Source organism: Mesoplodon mirus (genome assembly GCF_964341445.2).
Source record: "Mesoplodon mirus genome assembly, chromosome: 4".
NCBI lineage: Eukaryota > Metazoa > Chordata > Mammalia > Artiodactyla > Ziphiidae > Mesoplodon > Mesoplodon mirus.
This window is the reverse complement of record NC_138979.1, coordinates 51,823,961-51,840,575: the sequence shown is the minus strand read 5'-3', so window position 1 is coordinate 51,840,575 and position 16,615 is coordinate 51,823,961. Positions and strand designations below refer to the sequence as shown.

The 16,615-nt window shown below is 43.9% G+C and overlaps 1 protein-coding gene across 1 annotated transcript in view; it reads left to right on the top strand.

Moving 5' to 3' along the window:
- Positions 1-9,071: 9,071 nt before the first annotated feature.
- Positions 9,072-16,615, top strand: part of LOC309803509 (nuclear receptor ROR-alpha-like) — a 46,490-nt gene continuing 38,946 nt past the window's right edge. The window contains exon 1 of the mRNA XM_082619830.1: positions 9,072-9,239. Coding sequence (XP_082475956.1) covers positions 9,074-9,239 — 166 coding nt within the window. The 5' untranslated portion in view covers positions 9,072-9,073. The remainder of the gene's footprint in view (positions 9,240-16,615) is intronic.

Here is a 16,615-nt window from a genome sequence, read left to right as displayed (position 1 = left end):
ACTATTGTAAATAGTGCTGCAATGAACATTGGGGTGCATGTATCTTTTTGAATTATGGTTTTCTCCAGATACATGCCCAGGAGTGGGATTGTTGGATTATAAGGTAGCTCTATTTTTAGTTTTTTAAGGAACCTCCATACTGTTCTCTATAATGGTTGTAGCAATTTACATTCCCACCAACAGTGTAGGAGCGTTCTTTTTTCTCCACGCCCTCTCCAGCATTTATTGTTTGTAGACTTTTTGATGATGGCCATTCTGACCGTGTGAGGTGATACTTCACTGTAGTTTTGATTTGCATTTATCTAATAATTAGTCATGTTGAACATCTTTTCATATGCTTTTTGGCCATCTCAATGTCCTCGTTGGAGAAATGTCTATTTAGGTCTTCTGCCCGTTTTTTGATTGGGTTGTTTGGTTTTTTGATATTGAGCTGCATGAGCTGTTTGTATATTTTGGAGATTAATCCCTTGTTGGTCAGATCGTTTGCAAGTATTTTCTCCCATTTTGTGGGTTGTCTTTTCGTTTTGTTTATGGTTTCCTTTGCTGTGCAAAAGCTTTTAAGTTTAGAAAATTTGTATTTCTAACAAGTTCCCAGGTGACTCTGATGTTGCTGGTCTTTGGACCACCCTTTGAGAACCACTGACTGAGTACAAAGTATGTATGTTTGAGGTGTATTCTCTTTGGGACATTGCCTTGCACAAGGAAGATTCTTACATATTTCCTCAGTGGAAAAATGCCTGTATATAACATTAAGAGTTGGTCCACCTGGAGAACAGAAATGGAGTCAGCAGCCTCAAATCTCTTTGCAAAAAGCTCATCTATTCCCACAATCGCTTCCTAAATGTGTATCTTTAGTCCTGACTCCAGGAAAAACAACTCGTGAAAAGTTCTCTTTACAAGGATGCCTTCCTTGATTTCTCCAACAGGGAACACTGGCTCTTTCTTTACAATCCTAGTACTTTATCTGAACCTGTCCCATGGCATTTAATACTACATAGCTTAGAGTACAGGTGCTGACGGACTTGTCTTAGCCCCTCATAGAAGATATACAATCTACTTGATTCATATCAGAATCCCTTATAGCATCTTTCCATAGAGGGTGCAAAATAAAAATTTATAGAATCTAAAACCTGTTAGTGAATATCTATGTGAAGGTGGCGCAGAAGTTCAAAAGATTAAAACTTGAAATAAAAAGCCTGCACCATCCATTACAATGACCACTAGCTACACGTGGCTATTTAAGTTAATTGACGTTAAATAAAATTAAAAATCCACTTCCAAGCTACAGTAATCAGGACAGTGTGGTATTGGTGAAAGAACAGACAAACAGACCAATGGAACATAATAGAGAGCCCAGAAATAGACCCACATAAATACAGTCAACTGATCTTTAACAAAGGAGTAAAGACAATACAATGGAGAAAATGTAGTCTTTTTAATAAATGGTGCTGGAACAATTGGACATTTACATGCAAAAAAATGAACCTAGACACAGACCTTACAACTTTTCATAAATATTAACTCAAAATGAATCATATTCCTAAATGCATAACACAAAACTATAAAACTCTTAGACGGTAACATAGGAGAAAATCTAGATGACCTTGGACACAGTGATGACTTTTTAGATACAACGTCACAGGCATGATCCATGAAAGAAAGAATTGATAAGCTGGATTTCATTAAAATTAATCATTTCTGCTCTCTGAAAGACAGTGTCAGGAGAGTGAGAAGACAAGCCATAGACCAGGAGAAAATATTTCCAAAAGACATATCTGATCAAAGAATGGTATCTAAACTAAACAAATAGCTTAAAAATCAATAATAAGACAACAAACAGCACAAACAGCCCACTTAAAAACCAGTAAAAGATCTGAAAAGATACCTCACCAAAGAAGGTACACAGATGGCAAATAAGCATATGAAAAGATGCTCCACATCATATGTCATTAGGGAAATGTAAATTAAAACAACGAGATACTACTACAAGCCTCTTAGAATGGCCAAACTTCAGAACAAGAACACCAAATGCTGCAGAGGATGTAGAGAAACAGGAACTTCCATTCATTGCTGGTGGGAATGCAAAATGATAACAGAACTTTGGGACACAGTCTGGTAGTTTCTTACAAAATTCAACATACTCTTACCATATGACCCAGCAACTGGGCTCCTTGGTATTTACCCAAAGGAATTGAAAACTTATGTCCAAACAAAAACCTGCACATGGATGTTTATAGCAGCTTTAGAATTGCCATAACTTGGAAGCAACCAAGATGTCCTTCAGTTGGTGAATCGATAAATAAACTGTGGTATACCCAGACATGGAATATTATTTGGTGCTAAAAAGAAATCAGCTATTAAGCCATGAAATGACATGGAGGAAACTTAAATGCATATTACTCAGTGAAAGAAGCCCATCTGAAAAGGCTGCATACTGCGTGACATTCTTGAAAAGGCAAAACTATGGAGACAGTAAAAAGATCAGTGGTGGCTAGGGGTTGGGAGGAGAGAGGGATGAATAGGTGGAGCACAGAGGATTTTTAGGGCAGTGGAACTACTCTGTATGATACTATAATGGTGGACACATGTCATTATACATTTGTCAAAACCCATAGAATGTACAGCACCAAGAGTGAACCCTAATGTAAACTATGGACTTTGGGTGATAATTATGTGTCAGTGTAGGTTCATTGACTGTAACAAATGTACCACTCTGGTGGGGGATGTTATTATGGGGGAGGCAGTGAGCGTGTGGAGGCAGGAGGCATATGGAAATCTGTGCACTTCTTGCTTAATTTTGCTGAACCTAAAACTGCTCTAAAAAAATAGAGTCTATTTAAAAGGAAAAAATTCAGTCACATCAACCTTATCTGAAGTGCTCAATAGCCACATATGGCTAGTGGCAATCATACTGGATAACACAAATATGGTTCTATTGGAGAGACTCCTCTAAGAATTCCCAAGTCACTTTCATCTATATTATCAGACCCTCACCAACTCTGCTGTAAGTGGTTGAAAAAAAAGGTGATCAAACCCATTTTATAAATGGAAAGATGGATCTTTAGAGAAGTTAAGTGAATTGCTTCATGGCAAAGTGGAGGAGCCTAACCTATAGAATAACTATGAGACATGAGAGAGTATCTAGAATCTAATAGGTATTCAATAAATTGCACTCCTTTATTTGTTGATGTATTCACAGCTTCCTTTATTTTTTAGTTATTTATTTTTTTACGGTACGCAGGCCTCTCACTGCTCTGGCCTCTCCCACTGCGGAGCACAGGCCCCGGAGCGCAGGCTCAGCGGCCATGGCTCACGGGCCCAGCTGCTCCGCGGCATGTGGGATCCCCCCAGACCGGGGCACGAACCCGTGTTCCCTGCATCGGCAGGCGGACTCTCAACCACTGTGCCACCAGGGAAGCCCGCTTCCTTTATTTCTAAACCATACCTGCGTTTATCAATGTGTTAGACACAGAGCTCAGCACTGAGGATGCACAGGTGAAGAAGAGTGAGACACACTCCCTGTCTTCAAGGAGCTTACAGTCTAGCCTTCTTTCCCTTTGTGTATTCCAAAGTCAGCCAAAGACGTTAGTGAGCTCAATACCAGTGGGCTCATCATGATGGTTCTTTAACAAACACTGACCCAATACATCACCTCACCTCACCCAGGTGAAGCTTAGGTGTTTCAGGTTGGAAACACTGGACTGCAGGACACCTGTTCTTAGGTTCCCTGGCAATTGCATGTTGTCACATGCCGTTTTTCTTATCAAAGTCCACGGCCTCAGGTCCAGAAGTGAAGGAAGGGAACATTAGCTTCCCAGGGCAGAGCCCTTCCTGCTCCATTCCCTGAGGGAGATTCTTAGTTCCTTTTGTGGTAGTCTCTAGGGCAGCTGAAGCCTCATCACTGAATGCCACTTAGTTTTGGTGAGCACATCTTACTTTCTCTGTAAAACACAATAGTTTTGCTTCTCTTTTCCTTAGCACCCAGCTTAATGCCCTGCAAAAAGTAGGCACGCAATTAAGATTTTGTAAAATGACAAGATGGATGTTAACTCTTGACCCAGTGGTGCCCCCCAGCTGAACCCTAGCAATTACTCTAGTTAAATCATTAGAATACCTACTATGTACCAGATACATTCCATACCAGCCCTAATAGATGTATAATGTAAAGTACACAGTAATTTTATATTTTCAGTAGCCAGATTTTTAAAAGTTAAAATAGATGAAATTATTTAAATAATATATTTTATTTAACCCAATATATCCAACCTATTGTCATTTCAACATGCACTCAATATAAAATTATTAATGAGACACTCTACATTTTTTTGTACTGTCTTCAAAATCTAATGTGGATTTTAAACATTTATCACATATTTCAGTTTGGATTAGCCACATTTCAAGTAGTCAGTAGCCACATGCAGCTAGTGGTTACTGCATTGGACAGTACAGTTTTTTACAGTATTTTATTAAAGATGCATAACAATAATAGCAAAATTTTGAGTGGTAAGCATTTTAGAAGGCTCATCTTATCTAACCCTCCTAATTACCCTCATCTATAGATGAGGAAACACAGGCGTAGAAATGGTTAGTGGCTCATCCTTGACCACACTGCTAGTACGTGGCAGAGTTGGATCTTGAATTCAGGTAATAGGAAGATTCCACACCCTGCCCTGGATTAATTGGGTGTCTTGAGCACGTCACTTTAGTTTCCTCTTCTACAAAATAGGAAGAGGGGTGGAGTGGATCATCCAAAGTGGACATTGCATGCCTTCATCTTCCTTTTTATTTTGAAGCATCTGGCAAGCCTGGATCTCCTGTTCCACCCATGAGGACTTCAGATTTATACCGGTCCTCCTCTGATTTGAACAAAGTGCTGTTCTTAACCTGGACTTTTCTGGTTGGGGCTGCTCTGACCATAAACCTATAAACTTGCAGCAGGATGGAGAGCCCCTCCCATGCCCAAGAGTGGTGCTGCATATTTGTTTGAGTTTCTTCTATTTTCAGCATATTGTCCAGCTGCAGTTTCTTGATGCTTTTTTGAAAGAAAAGAAACTTCTTGCCTGGGCACTTGGTTTTAATTTTCTGTCTTCTTTGTTCTTAGGTATGTTGTAGAAAGCTCCCCTCTCCCAAGGAAATTCTACTATATATTTCCATAATTTTCCTTCTCTCCCTCTCCCAGAAATGCAAAGAAAATAACTGTCAACATTTTTTTGCATATGTAAATTTTAACAGCCCATACATGTCAACTAATCTTTTATCTAGGAAGGAAAAGCTTATTTCAAGTGATTGAAAATTGAAACACTTTGGTTTTCATTCTTGTTGTGTAATGGAATCACTGTGTGGACATGCTACCTTATGATTAGATCATCAATTCCATTCCTCAAATCCACTAACTCTAATAAGTTCCTACTGTGTGCAAGGGCAAAGCCCCTGTTTTCTAGGAATGGATCTTCCACCAGGAAGGGTAAGGCAAATGTTCAACCAACCACAGCACAAGGCAGACCAGATGCCTTAAGAGGGGTGCACAGTACTAAGGCAGTTCAAATATTTGGTTTGGGGTAAACCGGGGTGGTTGTACAGAAGAGTTGGCTTTTAGAATGGACCTCTAAAGAAAGGTAGGGATTCAATTAACAGAGAAGGCAGAAAAGGCATTTCAGAAGAGGCAGAGGCAACTGTGCCTGTGTCCTGCACTACAAGCAGGAAGAGTAGAGAGCAGCACGTGGCCTGGTCTGAGGATTACACATGGATTGCAGGAATTATGTAAGGATGTCAGGCCGTTTAGCAAACTCCTGGCGCCAGTGTCCCGCTCCCAACCCTCCACCCATGGGAGACAGCATTCATCAATCACCGCCCACACCTTTCCAAACAGCCTCAGGAGTTCCTTCATGAGATGAGATCAATTTGCCATCCCTGGTGCATAAGTGCAGGGATAAGTGAGGTAGAGCCTTGAATACCGAGTTGACTAGTTAGTAGTTAATTGGATAGGCGATAGGGAGCCATTAAAGTCTTGTAAGCAGGGGAGTGACATGGTGGGAAATGAGAACTGTAGTTCAGGATAATGAACTTGGCAATGCTTCCTGGGATGGATTAGCATGGTTATAAGACCAAAGGCCAGTTATTTGGAAGGTTATGGTTTAGACGAGCAATAATGTCTGGAATTGGAGTGTTAGCTGCAGAAAGGAGGGGCAGATGTCACAGAGGTAGAATTGAAAGCAACTGGCGAGTCTGGCCAGCTGTGGAGAGCGAGGTGCAGGAGTGAGAGAGGGGAGTCAAAGCCAACTCTGAGCTTCCTAGTAATGACCTTGGAATAAGAAAAAACTGGAGTCACCATTAAGAGGGGAGCCTGTGATTGAAGAGGAGGTAGGGGAGTTCTGGTGAGTTTGGGGAGGGCAAGAGGAGTCTACAGAAGATGGTTTTTAGGTTTCCGTCTTCTACAAAGCATAGGTTTTTCTAAGCCATTGTCTGTCTCAGAACTCAGTACTGCAAAGTACAATAACCATTTTTAAGCAAACACTATTGCCTTTCACAATGAACAGAGTCTAAGGAAGGCTCCCATCTTTCCAAATATTTGGAAAATTGGAAAGCCTTATAATTAGTAATCAGGAAAGGGACATGAGGGAAGGAAAGAAATATAAACTTAATCACTGTGCTTCTCAGGTTTCAAACGCTTCCCCATCGAAGTAATTTACACTTTAGTAACAATGATTGACAGTCAAGGAATGTATCTAACTCACTTTTATTTTTCCCTTAGGGAAAGCACTTGAGTTCCCAATTGTTTTAAATTGCAGAAGCAGTAATTGTTTTAGGAAGGCAAGAGAAATGGCTTTTTGGTACCCTGAGGGGAATATGGAGTCTATCTTAACTAAGGTCACTGGGGCCATATTCAGGATGGTCTTTCCTGGGTAAACAAATACCAGTTTAGTCGAAGGAAAACAGCAAAAGAACCCATAAAGGCCCAGGGGAATAGATTTCACCCAAAATATTAATAAGTTGCTATTGGTACCTAAAATGAGCCAGAGATATTTTTTAAGCTGCTTGCATCCCAAATAGAATCATTGGTGAAATTTAATATGAAAAGTTTCTTTTCTCCCAAATATTCTAAAATAAATATGGAGCAGTGGATGTATTTTGACATACTTGCTGTCCCAGAGGAACTTGTTTATTAAACCATGCACTTTGATATATTTGTTTACTTAGAAAAGTCAAGTGTGACAAGCTAGGTCAATTGCATCAAGAACGTTATTAACAGGCTGACCCATTGTAAATGGCGTGAAGGCTGCTCTGGAAATCTGTGCTTTGATGTATGGGGAAACCAACACATCTGATTTGGGAGGGAGGAGACAATCATGGCATTGTTTGTAGGCGCCAACAGACAGGCAAAAGCCAGGGATCCTTGCAGAGACTGGATTAAGGTATCAGAACTGTTCACATCTCATTTGTATCACTCCGAAGAGTGGACCACAGGTTTTGCTGATTAACACACAGACCATGGCAAATAGCATTGTGTATTTGAAATCAGACCAAGATCAGTAACAGTAACACAAACCATGTGTGAAGTTTGGCATATGGAGGTTCCTCTTAAGCTATTATCTAACTAGGTTTTTTTCCTCTTATTTTTCAAAAGCATTTTTCCAAACCAGGAAGTTAGCAAAAGCAAAATGTTCCCCAATTCCCTCTCCACCCCCTAAATACTCATATTTATGCCACCTTCTGGTATATAACAATATTTTTTGTTGTCAAAATTTGCAAGTCTTCTGAAAGGAAGGTGGGCGTGTGTTAAAAATGTACTGATTTCATCAGTGTCTCGGCAGGCAAGAGGAAATGGTGGATTGAGTATTGAGGCAGGGAAATCAGGCTACTACCACCTGAATATTTTCCACTCATCCAATTTGTATTTTTCCTTCATAGTGGAGTTCCAGATCAAAGTAACACTGATGCAATTCTTCACTACCCTTGGGTTTCATTAAGCACCTGATGGGCGTGTTTCAGTGGAAGGGGGGAGTGCGGAATGATGCCTACAATGATGTGACTTATTAAAAGCTGTTAATTACCTGAATTTTATCATCCAGATGTTATTAACGCCTCTCCAGTATATCTTTTATGGATGAGACTGTACATTTTATAGCAATAGTACCAGTGGGAATTGACAATTAGCAGCCATGCATTAACTAGATGCAGTGTGGCATATTTCATTCAGTTTAGATAGTCCTCGACCAAACAAGCCAAAGTTTTCTTTAGTAGAAATTGCCCTGCCAAGTGGTTTCTGGATCCTTCTCGGAGGAAACAGCAAAGGAGCTGAAAGCGACCTCTTTCAACCATACCAAAAATTGGCTATCCATGGCAATTCTAGACTCACAAATTGTGTTTTAGACACATATATCAATCCAATACTGGAACCCACTGGACGTCCCATCGCAAAGTAAGAAGTGCCATGTCCTCCGTCCTCCCATCCTCTGCCTTCCTTGGGGTGTCAGCCCAGGTCTAACTCCTTTTTAGTTTCTCCTCAGTCCTGGTCTGGGCTGGCAGGGAGCTACCTGCGATTCCCCAACGTGGATAACCGCATTTGTTTCTTCCCAGGCTGGCTGCGGATGGGGACAAGTTCTGCTCCCGAGAGAGTCTCAGAAGTAGGTACAGAATCATTGTCGCCAATCTTAATTTCTGTCCCTGGGCTAGGGGGGCACGTGAGGCTCTCCCCTCCTCCTCCACTCTTTTCCCCACCTCCCAAAATTGGCAGCCAGTCCGTGGCTCTCGGTCTGGGGTCTGGAGGGTGGGGAATGTGGGTGTGGGGACCGGCTGGAGAAGCTCTCGCTAGCGCTGCCTGTGGCCAGACCCGCCTCCCATCCCCTCTCCGGCGCACACACACGTCCACCCAGACACACTTCGCGCGCTCCCTTGCGCTCTCGCCCGCCCGCCCGCCCGCCGCCGCCTGCTCTCTCCTTCTTGCTCTCCCCGGTCTCCTTCTCCGATTTTTTTTTTTTTTTTTTTTTTGGTACCATAGAGTTGCTCCGAAAACAGAAGATAGAGGGAGTCTCGGAGCTCGCCATCTCCAGCGATCTCTACATTGGGAAAAAACATGGAGTCAGCTCCGGCAGCCCCCGACCCCGCCGCCAGCGAGCCGGGCAGCAGCGGCGCGGACGCGGCCGCCGGCTCCAGGGAGACCCCGCTGAACCAGGAATCCGCCCGCAAGAGCGAGCCGCCCGCCCCGGTGCGCAGACAGAGCTATTCCAGCACCAGCAGAGGTAGGAGGCTGCGAGAGGGGCTGAGGAGGGGGCGGCGGGAGCCCCGGCGCGGAGCTGGGGGCGGCCGGGAGCGGGCGCCCGGGGCGCGGGGTCGGGGGCCGCGCGCGAGCCTGCGCCGGCGCCCCGAGCTCGGAGCACCCCCTTCCCCTCCCCCCTCGGCCCCCCAGAAATGTTGCAAACTTTTGCAGCCCGTTCTCGGGTTGCGGGAGGAGAGGGGGGCGGGGGACGCGGCAGGAGGGTTGACAGCCGGCGGGTTCACCCCCTGGCTTTGATTTTTCTGCAAAGAGAGGAGGAAAGCCGCGTTGCCGAAATTAAATACGCTCCCCAAAATACGGAGAACCGGAGAGTGGGGGCCCGGGAAAGAAACTTTTAAAGCGGCAGTGTCCTTTAAAAAGGAAAGGAAGGGAAAAAAAATTCTGTTTATGACCACCCTCTTCCCCCTTTACCTTTTCTCCTCTTGACAGTCTTGGCCCCGGCAGCCCGAGACGGGGTGGGTTTTCGGCCCCCCACAGAGCTGAGGGGGGCGTTAGGAGTGAGTGACCAGGGCAGCTCCGGGGGTGGAGAGGGGGCGCTCCTGGACTTGGGGGGCGACGTGGGCACCTTCTCTGGAGCACGGCGTTGGGTTTGGGATTTGGAGATTGGGCTGGAGGAAGCAGGGTGCGGGCGCGCGAGGTGCTCGCCAAGTTGTCTAGCGGGCGAGGCGAGGGGAGATGCGCAAGTTTGCAGACCCGGGGTTCGCAGCCGGACGCCCATCTTGGCGGGGGGCGTGTGCGCGTCAACTCGCCCGGGGCGGCGGTCTTGTGGGGCGCTCCACGCGCATTCGGAGTGAGCGTCTGCAAAAGCAAACAAGCAGAAAAGAAAGATCGCCAAGGCACCCAAACTTATTTCTGACCTGGGAAATCCTTCCCTCTCCAAGCGTTTCTGCAAGAACCTGGGAATGGTCAGTGCGAGTTGAATGCTGGTTGGATAGTGCGATCGATGTTCCCCCCTCCCCGGGCGATATTTACACACTTCATTTTGTAGAATGTGTGTGCGTGTGTATGTGTTTGTTTGGGGGGGGCTCCATTGCCGCCTCCTTGCTTTTTTTCTAGTTAAAGTGAAGTGTTGGGGAAAGCTCACCCTCTTCCTTTCTTAAAGGTATCGGCACCTGGTTTGGGGTTTTTCTTGGGGTTGGGGGATTATTTATTTGAATGCGCCTGGAGTTTGCAAACAACAGGAGGAAGCTACGGCTTTAATTACTGTTGTTAATAATGTATAAATCATCCCTGTCACTCTAGAGGAAGCAGACTCGCGCGAGCCGCCCAGGGCTGGGGGGCAGAGAGGATCTCCAGCCCTGGCTTGGGCACTGGCCCAGCGGGCCCCCTCTTCTTGCCACTCGACTTCTGGCGGCGATTGGGGAGGGCGGGAGAGGCGAGTGGGGGCCCCCGGGAGCCGCTCCCTTCTTCTCGATGTTAGAGTTGGAGGTAGGAATATGGCTGATCATGTGCTAGCTGTTTTACAGTATTCCCCCCCTACACACACACCTTAGCCACACCCCCTGTCCAGGCGCTTTCCCATTCACGGAATTCGAGTACAGTAAAAGCCATCAGGATGACACACGCGAAAAACATTTAATTAAAGGCGATTTCGAAAGAGTGAACACATTGAACTGCGGTTTGAGCGGGAGGGAGGGGGCAACGAGGGTCGGGAGTACAGGGAGGGGGATCGGGGCTGGGGGCCGGGACCTGCAGCTAGCTCGGGGAGTTTGTGTGTGGCGAGCTTTTGGCTGCACAGAGTATATTTAGACCTGAGACGGTGGATTTGGAATGCGAGCGGGTTATGTAACAGGGTTAATCAGAAACACTGGAGAAAATCCCCTTCATGTGTTTCTGAGGCTTTTTTTTTTTTTTTTGGAAGGATGGGGGATATAGTATGTAGGAAGCCACAGTAATTTCTGGTTTGTGCTGCCACCCCCCTCCGTCTTAGGCATCCCCCTCCCGTGTGTTATTAGCATCTTCAGGTGTCATTCTTGCCAGAAGGTGTTCTTGCAAGAGATCGGGGTGGCAGGCTGCAGAACCGACTAGCAAATCCGTAACTGGCTGTTCTTGCAAATTATATAACGATGGGGCTTTCAGTACCACCAGCCCTCTAGGCTCAGCAACAAGGGGAGAGGGACAGTGTAGGGGTAGGATGCATCTTGCACAGCTGACCTGCTGACCCACATCCCCTTGCCCCCTAGAGGGCCACCCCCCACTCTCTCTTCTTTGAACCAACCTCTTGTCCATCCCTCCAGAGATTTAATGGGGGGAGGGAGAGGAGGTAAGGCCCAAACACTCAACTCACATCCTGCACGCAGGCACTAGGTTATATAACAGTCTGAATGGAAAAAGGAAGGTCAGAGATGGAGGCATCCTTTAGCTAACACAGCAGTAGTAATAGCTTCCAGAAATTATGTGCATTTGCAGACTTTAACCTCAGATGTACTGTCTGCTCCTCAGGGGTACCAATCTTTGAGAGTGAGAGCTAGGGAGAAAAAGAGAGAATGTGTAAGTATGCTTGGTAGATGAGAGTGATTTGAAAATGGGAAATGTTTGGGTTTTCAGATGATGTAATGGAGTTGGCAGAATATGCAAGTCGGCTCCCAGAGTGTAAGCAGCAAGAAAATTGGAGCTGGCATCCAGTATTAATGTTGCATAAATTACAATATCGGAAAGAAATTAACCTACACACTAGGTGATTATGCCTTTTTAATACTTAAAACATAAAGGCACACAACTCAAAAGGAAAAGCAAACATCATCACCTTAAAATTAGCATTTTCAACCTCAAGGAGGGTTGAGTGGAGTCCTTGGCATTGGGTGAAGTGCGTGCTTTCTGATTCGGAAGATGCTTTCCAGAGAGGTAGCTGGGTTAGCTTCCAGGCAGCCAGTGTTTGCAGTCCACAGAGATTGTGGTCAGGATTCTCGTGACATTGAGGTGACCTCATGAGACATTACCTAGGTAGACTTGAAGCTGTTGCTGGATTCTGAACACCTGGGAATCTACCAGTGAATGGGCCATGCACCATGAGTGCCTGAGCTTCCAAAATCAGATGTGTGACTTTATAATCTGAAAGACGGCCTCCCCTTCTTCTGAAAACTGGGCAGGGAATGTTAGCAGTTTTAGTGGAACTGTTCTGTTTTCTGGGTGCTATTAATGATGGCTGGTGTCGTTCAGTTCCATCTTTTCAGCCCAATGAAAGGGAAGAAAGAAAGGCAAGAGGCAACGTGGGAAGTAAGAATGAAGTGGAAAAACTACAGCGAATCTTTAATATAACATGGCTTTCAGGGACTTAAGGGAGCCATGAGCATTGTGACATAACTGTTGTTAAAAACCCTCTTTCAAGTAAGTCAGAAAGAGAAAAACAAATATCATATATTAATGCATATATGTGGACTCTAGAAAAATGGTACAGACGAACCGGTTTGCAAGGCGGAAATACAGACACAGATGTAGAGAACAAACGTATGGACACCAAGGGGGGAAAGGAGGGGGTGGTGGGAGGGACTGGGAGATTGGGATTGACATGTATACACCAATATGTATAAAATAGATAACTAATAAGAACCTGCTATAAAGAAAATAAATAAATAAAGTAAAATTTAAAAATTCACCCCCCCCCAAAAAAACCCTCTTTCAGAATCTCATTATTATGCACATGCCAGAATTACGTATTCTACCTCCCTAAAGTTTACCTCACGGAGCTGTGTGCCCCGCAGTTGGTCTGGAACGCCAGTGCTGAAGGTGGAAGGCTTTTAGGGCAGGCTGACCTAAGGGAAAAATCGAAGCCAAAAGATGGGATTAACACTGAAAAGCTCAGTTGGGTTGAGATCGAACCTCCTGGAAGCTCAGCTTAGATTGACTTAAAATCAGTTAAGAAGGCCTGTAGTTTATATGGAGCCCTGAGGACTTCTAGACCTACAGAAGTCTTTGCCTTTCAAAGTGCTTTGCCACCATTCCCCTCCTCAGTCTTGGCTGATTCACTTTCTGGTCTGCTTTCTTGCCTGGCAATTTCGAGCACTTTCTAGAGATTGATTCTTGAATCAGCTTTTCTTATGTGGACCTGGCTCTCCCCAGTGAACAAATGATGCCCCATAGTTTGAAGGAGCTACTGGCTGGGATAAAATTCTTTGCCAGAGGGATGGAATAATTATTTTTTAAACTAAGGGGCTTTCATTTTCCAGTAAATTGCTCATAAAAACATTTATAATTATACCCTTTAAAAATGTAATAGAATAATTTTAGAAAATGCATTTTATGATGATTATGATAACCTTTTCTGTTGCTTCCTCCTTCTTTCTTAAAAATAATTGAATTATATGAATCCAGAAGTCAAATCCTGAGTGGCTAAAAACATTTACAACAGACTCTTTTTTTATGTTAGTCACCTGCTGGAATTTTCCAAAACCTACCGGTGTTAAGAGGAGCCCTTGGCTTTAGAAAACGTCTCTGTTTTCGAAACTGAAATATGGAGCCTGCATGGATCAGACCCCTCACCAGGAGACCTTAAGCTTGTGTTTTCCAGGTAGCAGAGGTGGGGGGGGGGCGGTACAAGCGTGAACTGCTGGTTCCACATCAGACTCCTAGGTGGGATGTAGGGAGGTGTAGGAATGTTAATCGCAATAGCTGTTACCTCCAGATGCAAATGTTCTGGGGTCTTTGGTGACAGCTGAATCACTTTTGAAAGCAAACTGATCCCTGTCCAAAGCTAACCTTTGGAATGTGAGTGAGACAAGTCCGGGGTTCTTCTCAATGGGCCATACTCTTGTCAGTTCTGAGTTAAGATTCACGTTTTTCTCCCGATTCTCCCATTCTTGCGTTTAGGAAGTTGTGGTGTGATGTTGGAAGGACAGACTGAGTTGGGTGTCACTTCGAATTCCGTTGGTGTGGTGTGGTCCCTAACAGCATGTGCCACTTTTTCTGAGGGTGTCCCCCCCCCATCTTCCTGGTCTCCTTGATGAATGGTGCTTCTATACTTATCTATGTATTTCTGTGTCTGTGGAAGCAAAATACTTAACTACATTTCAGGTGTCTGGGGAAAGAGTTGTAATGTGATTGCCCCACGCACAAAATTTTTCACAGAGATTGCTACTCTCCTCAAATGACGTATCCTGCTGCTTGCCCTCTTTGTCTTTCACGAGCCAGTGTGCTGGAACTCTGAGGTAGACATCATCCTTCCCCTCCTCAAGGAGATTCCTGACCCATTCATCCCAGACTAGTAAGAGGTTCTTCCAGAGCAAGAAGAGTCTGCTTTGAAAGGCCTTGAGGTGCCAGAGTGAACACCAACCTAGAATGTGCAATACCTTTCTGAAAATGAAGACTGTCTTCCTTGCTGAGAATTTAAGAACAGCCTCCTCTTTATTTCTCTCTCTGCCTCTCTGAGGTGTTCTCTCTTCCATCATTTAAAACAAAATGTTTTTTTACAAGGGTGTTTTTTTTTTTGGTATCTCATTCAGAATGGAAAGTGTTGGTTTGAAATGAGCTGTTAAAATGTTCATCCATCTTATTAAGCTGTACATTAAGAAAATTACAGTTGAATATTGTGAATTTACACCTCCCCAAAACTCTACAGGTAGACAGTGTTGGAGCATTGATTAATATACAATAAACCATGATTTTTCTATAAGAGTACCAAGGTGTCACTGATGAATTAGTTTTTTCTGGCTAAACAGGAGATTGAGCAGAAATATTTTTTGTCTTTTCCTTACTGAATGTGTTTTTAAAGTGTGCTGGTCCCCTTTCCTGCCCTGGAAAGAACATCGAGGATGTAATTGAATCTTTCTTGGAGGTTCAAGGATCTTAGGGTACCACAGTGTCACTGTTCTGAGGATGAATTCTGATTGTACATTATACAACTGTAAATGGAGACAGTATCAGAAATTGGGCTAATCTGTCCTGATCCCTGCTTGGAAATTGTTTTCTTTTTTTGGTTAAATCTTCAATATCGGTATGTTTTGTTACTTGCCTCCTTTGTTCTCTGAGTTGCAAGTTGCAGAATAGAAATTCACATCAGTTAGTTGATTCTGATTAGTTGATATTTTTACTTTAGAGGAAAATTTCAACCTGAGTCTAGACCTTAATTCTTTCTCTAGCAGCGTAGAGGATGTAAAATCATCCTTAAGAATGTGGGAAGGCTATTGTATTTACAGATAAGTTACATGCTGTATTACCGTAGCATTATGTAACTTCTCCCCTGTGTAGTGGTAGATAGAAATGTCAGCTATTTTTGCCTCTCCTTTAGGTGAGTTGAAGGGGTTTCATCAATCCTGAAAGTTAGGAAATTCTAGGGTTAGAAGGAAGGCTTTCAAGGATGTCAGTAAAGAACAGTTAGATTTCTCCAGAGGAGACTCTCTCTCCAAGCTTAGGCCCTCGTTCACTGGACCATTGTGGAAAGCATCCCAGGTACTACAATCAGAGGCTGACTTTCTCAAGACCATCCCACCTGATTTAATGGTAGTCTGTGGTTATCTTATGATATCTTTTTTTTTAACATTTTTATTCGAGTATTATTGCTTTACAATGGTGTGTTAGTTTCTGCTTTATAACAAAGTGAATCAGCTCTACATATACACATATCCCCATATCTCCTCCCTCTTGCGTCTTCCTCCCACCCTCCCTATCCCACCCCTCTAGGTGGTCACAAAGCACCGAGCTGGTCTCCCTGTGCTATGTGGCTGCTTCCCACTAGCTATCTATTTTACATTTGGTAGTGTGTATATGTCCATGCCACTATCTCCCTTCGTCCCAGCTTACCCTTCCCCCTCCCCATGTCCTCAAGTCTGTTCTCTACATCTGCGTCTTTATTCCTGTCCTGTCCCTAGGTTCTTCAGAACCATTTTTTTTTAGACTCCATATATATGTGTTAGCATACGGTTATGTGTTTTTCTTTTTCTGACTTACTTCACTCTGTATGACAGACTCTAGGTCCATCTACCTCACTACAAATAACTCAACTGAGTTATCTTATGATATCTTTGATATCCTAGTGTTGGAAATTCAGCTGGGGAGTCTTGGTGTTCTTTTGTGACAGGCTTATTATTATTATTATCATTATTTTACTTTTGGAGTAAAGACAAAGGAGATTGTCTAAAGAAATCCTTAGAAGAGTGGAGTAGGGCATGATGAGGAATAAACGTACCATAGCCCGTGGGTTAGGCAGGCTCCATTTCGGCTCTGGCTTCTACATGCTAATGTAAAAATGAATTACAGGTAACAATTCCCTTGTGTTGGTGGAAGAACAATCTTTCTTTTCCTAACAGATGTTTATGGCCTCCACTGACACATCATTATTACAAACTGTCTTATCACATTACGTGCTGTGGCACGTTGACAATGGCACGGCCCTGTGGTTTTCCAGTG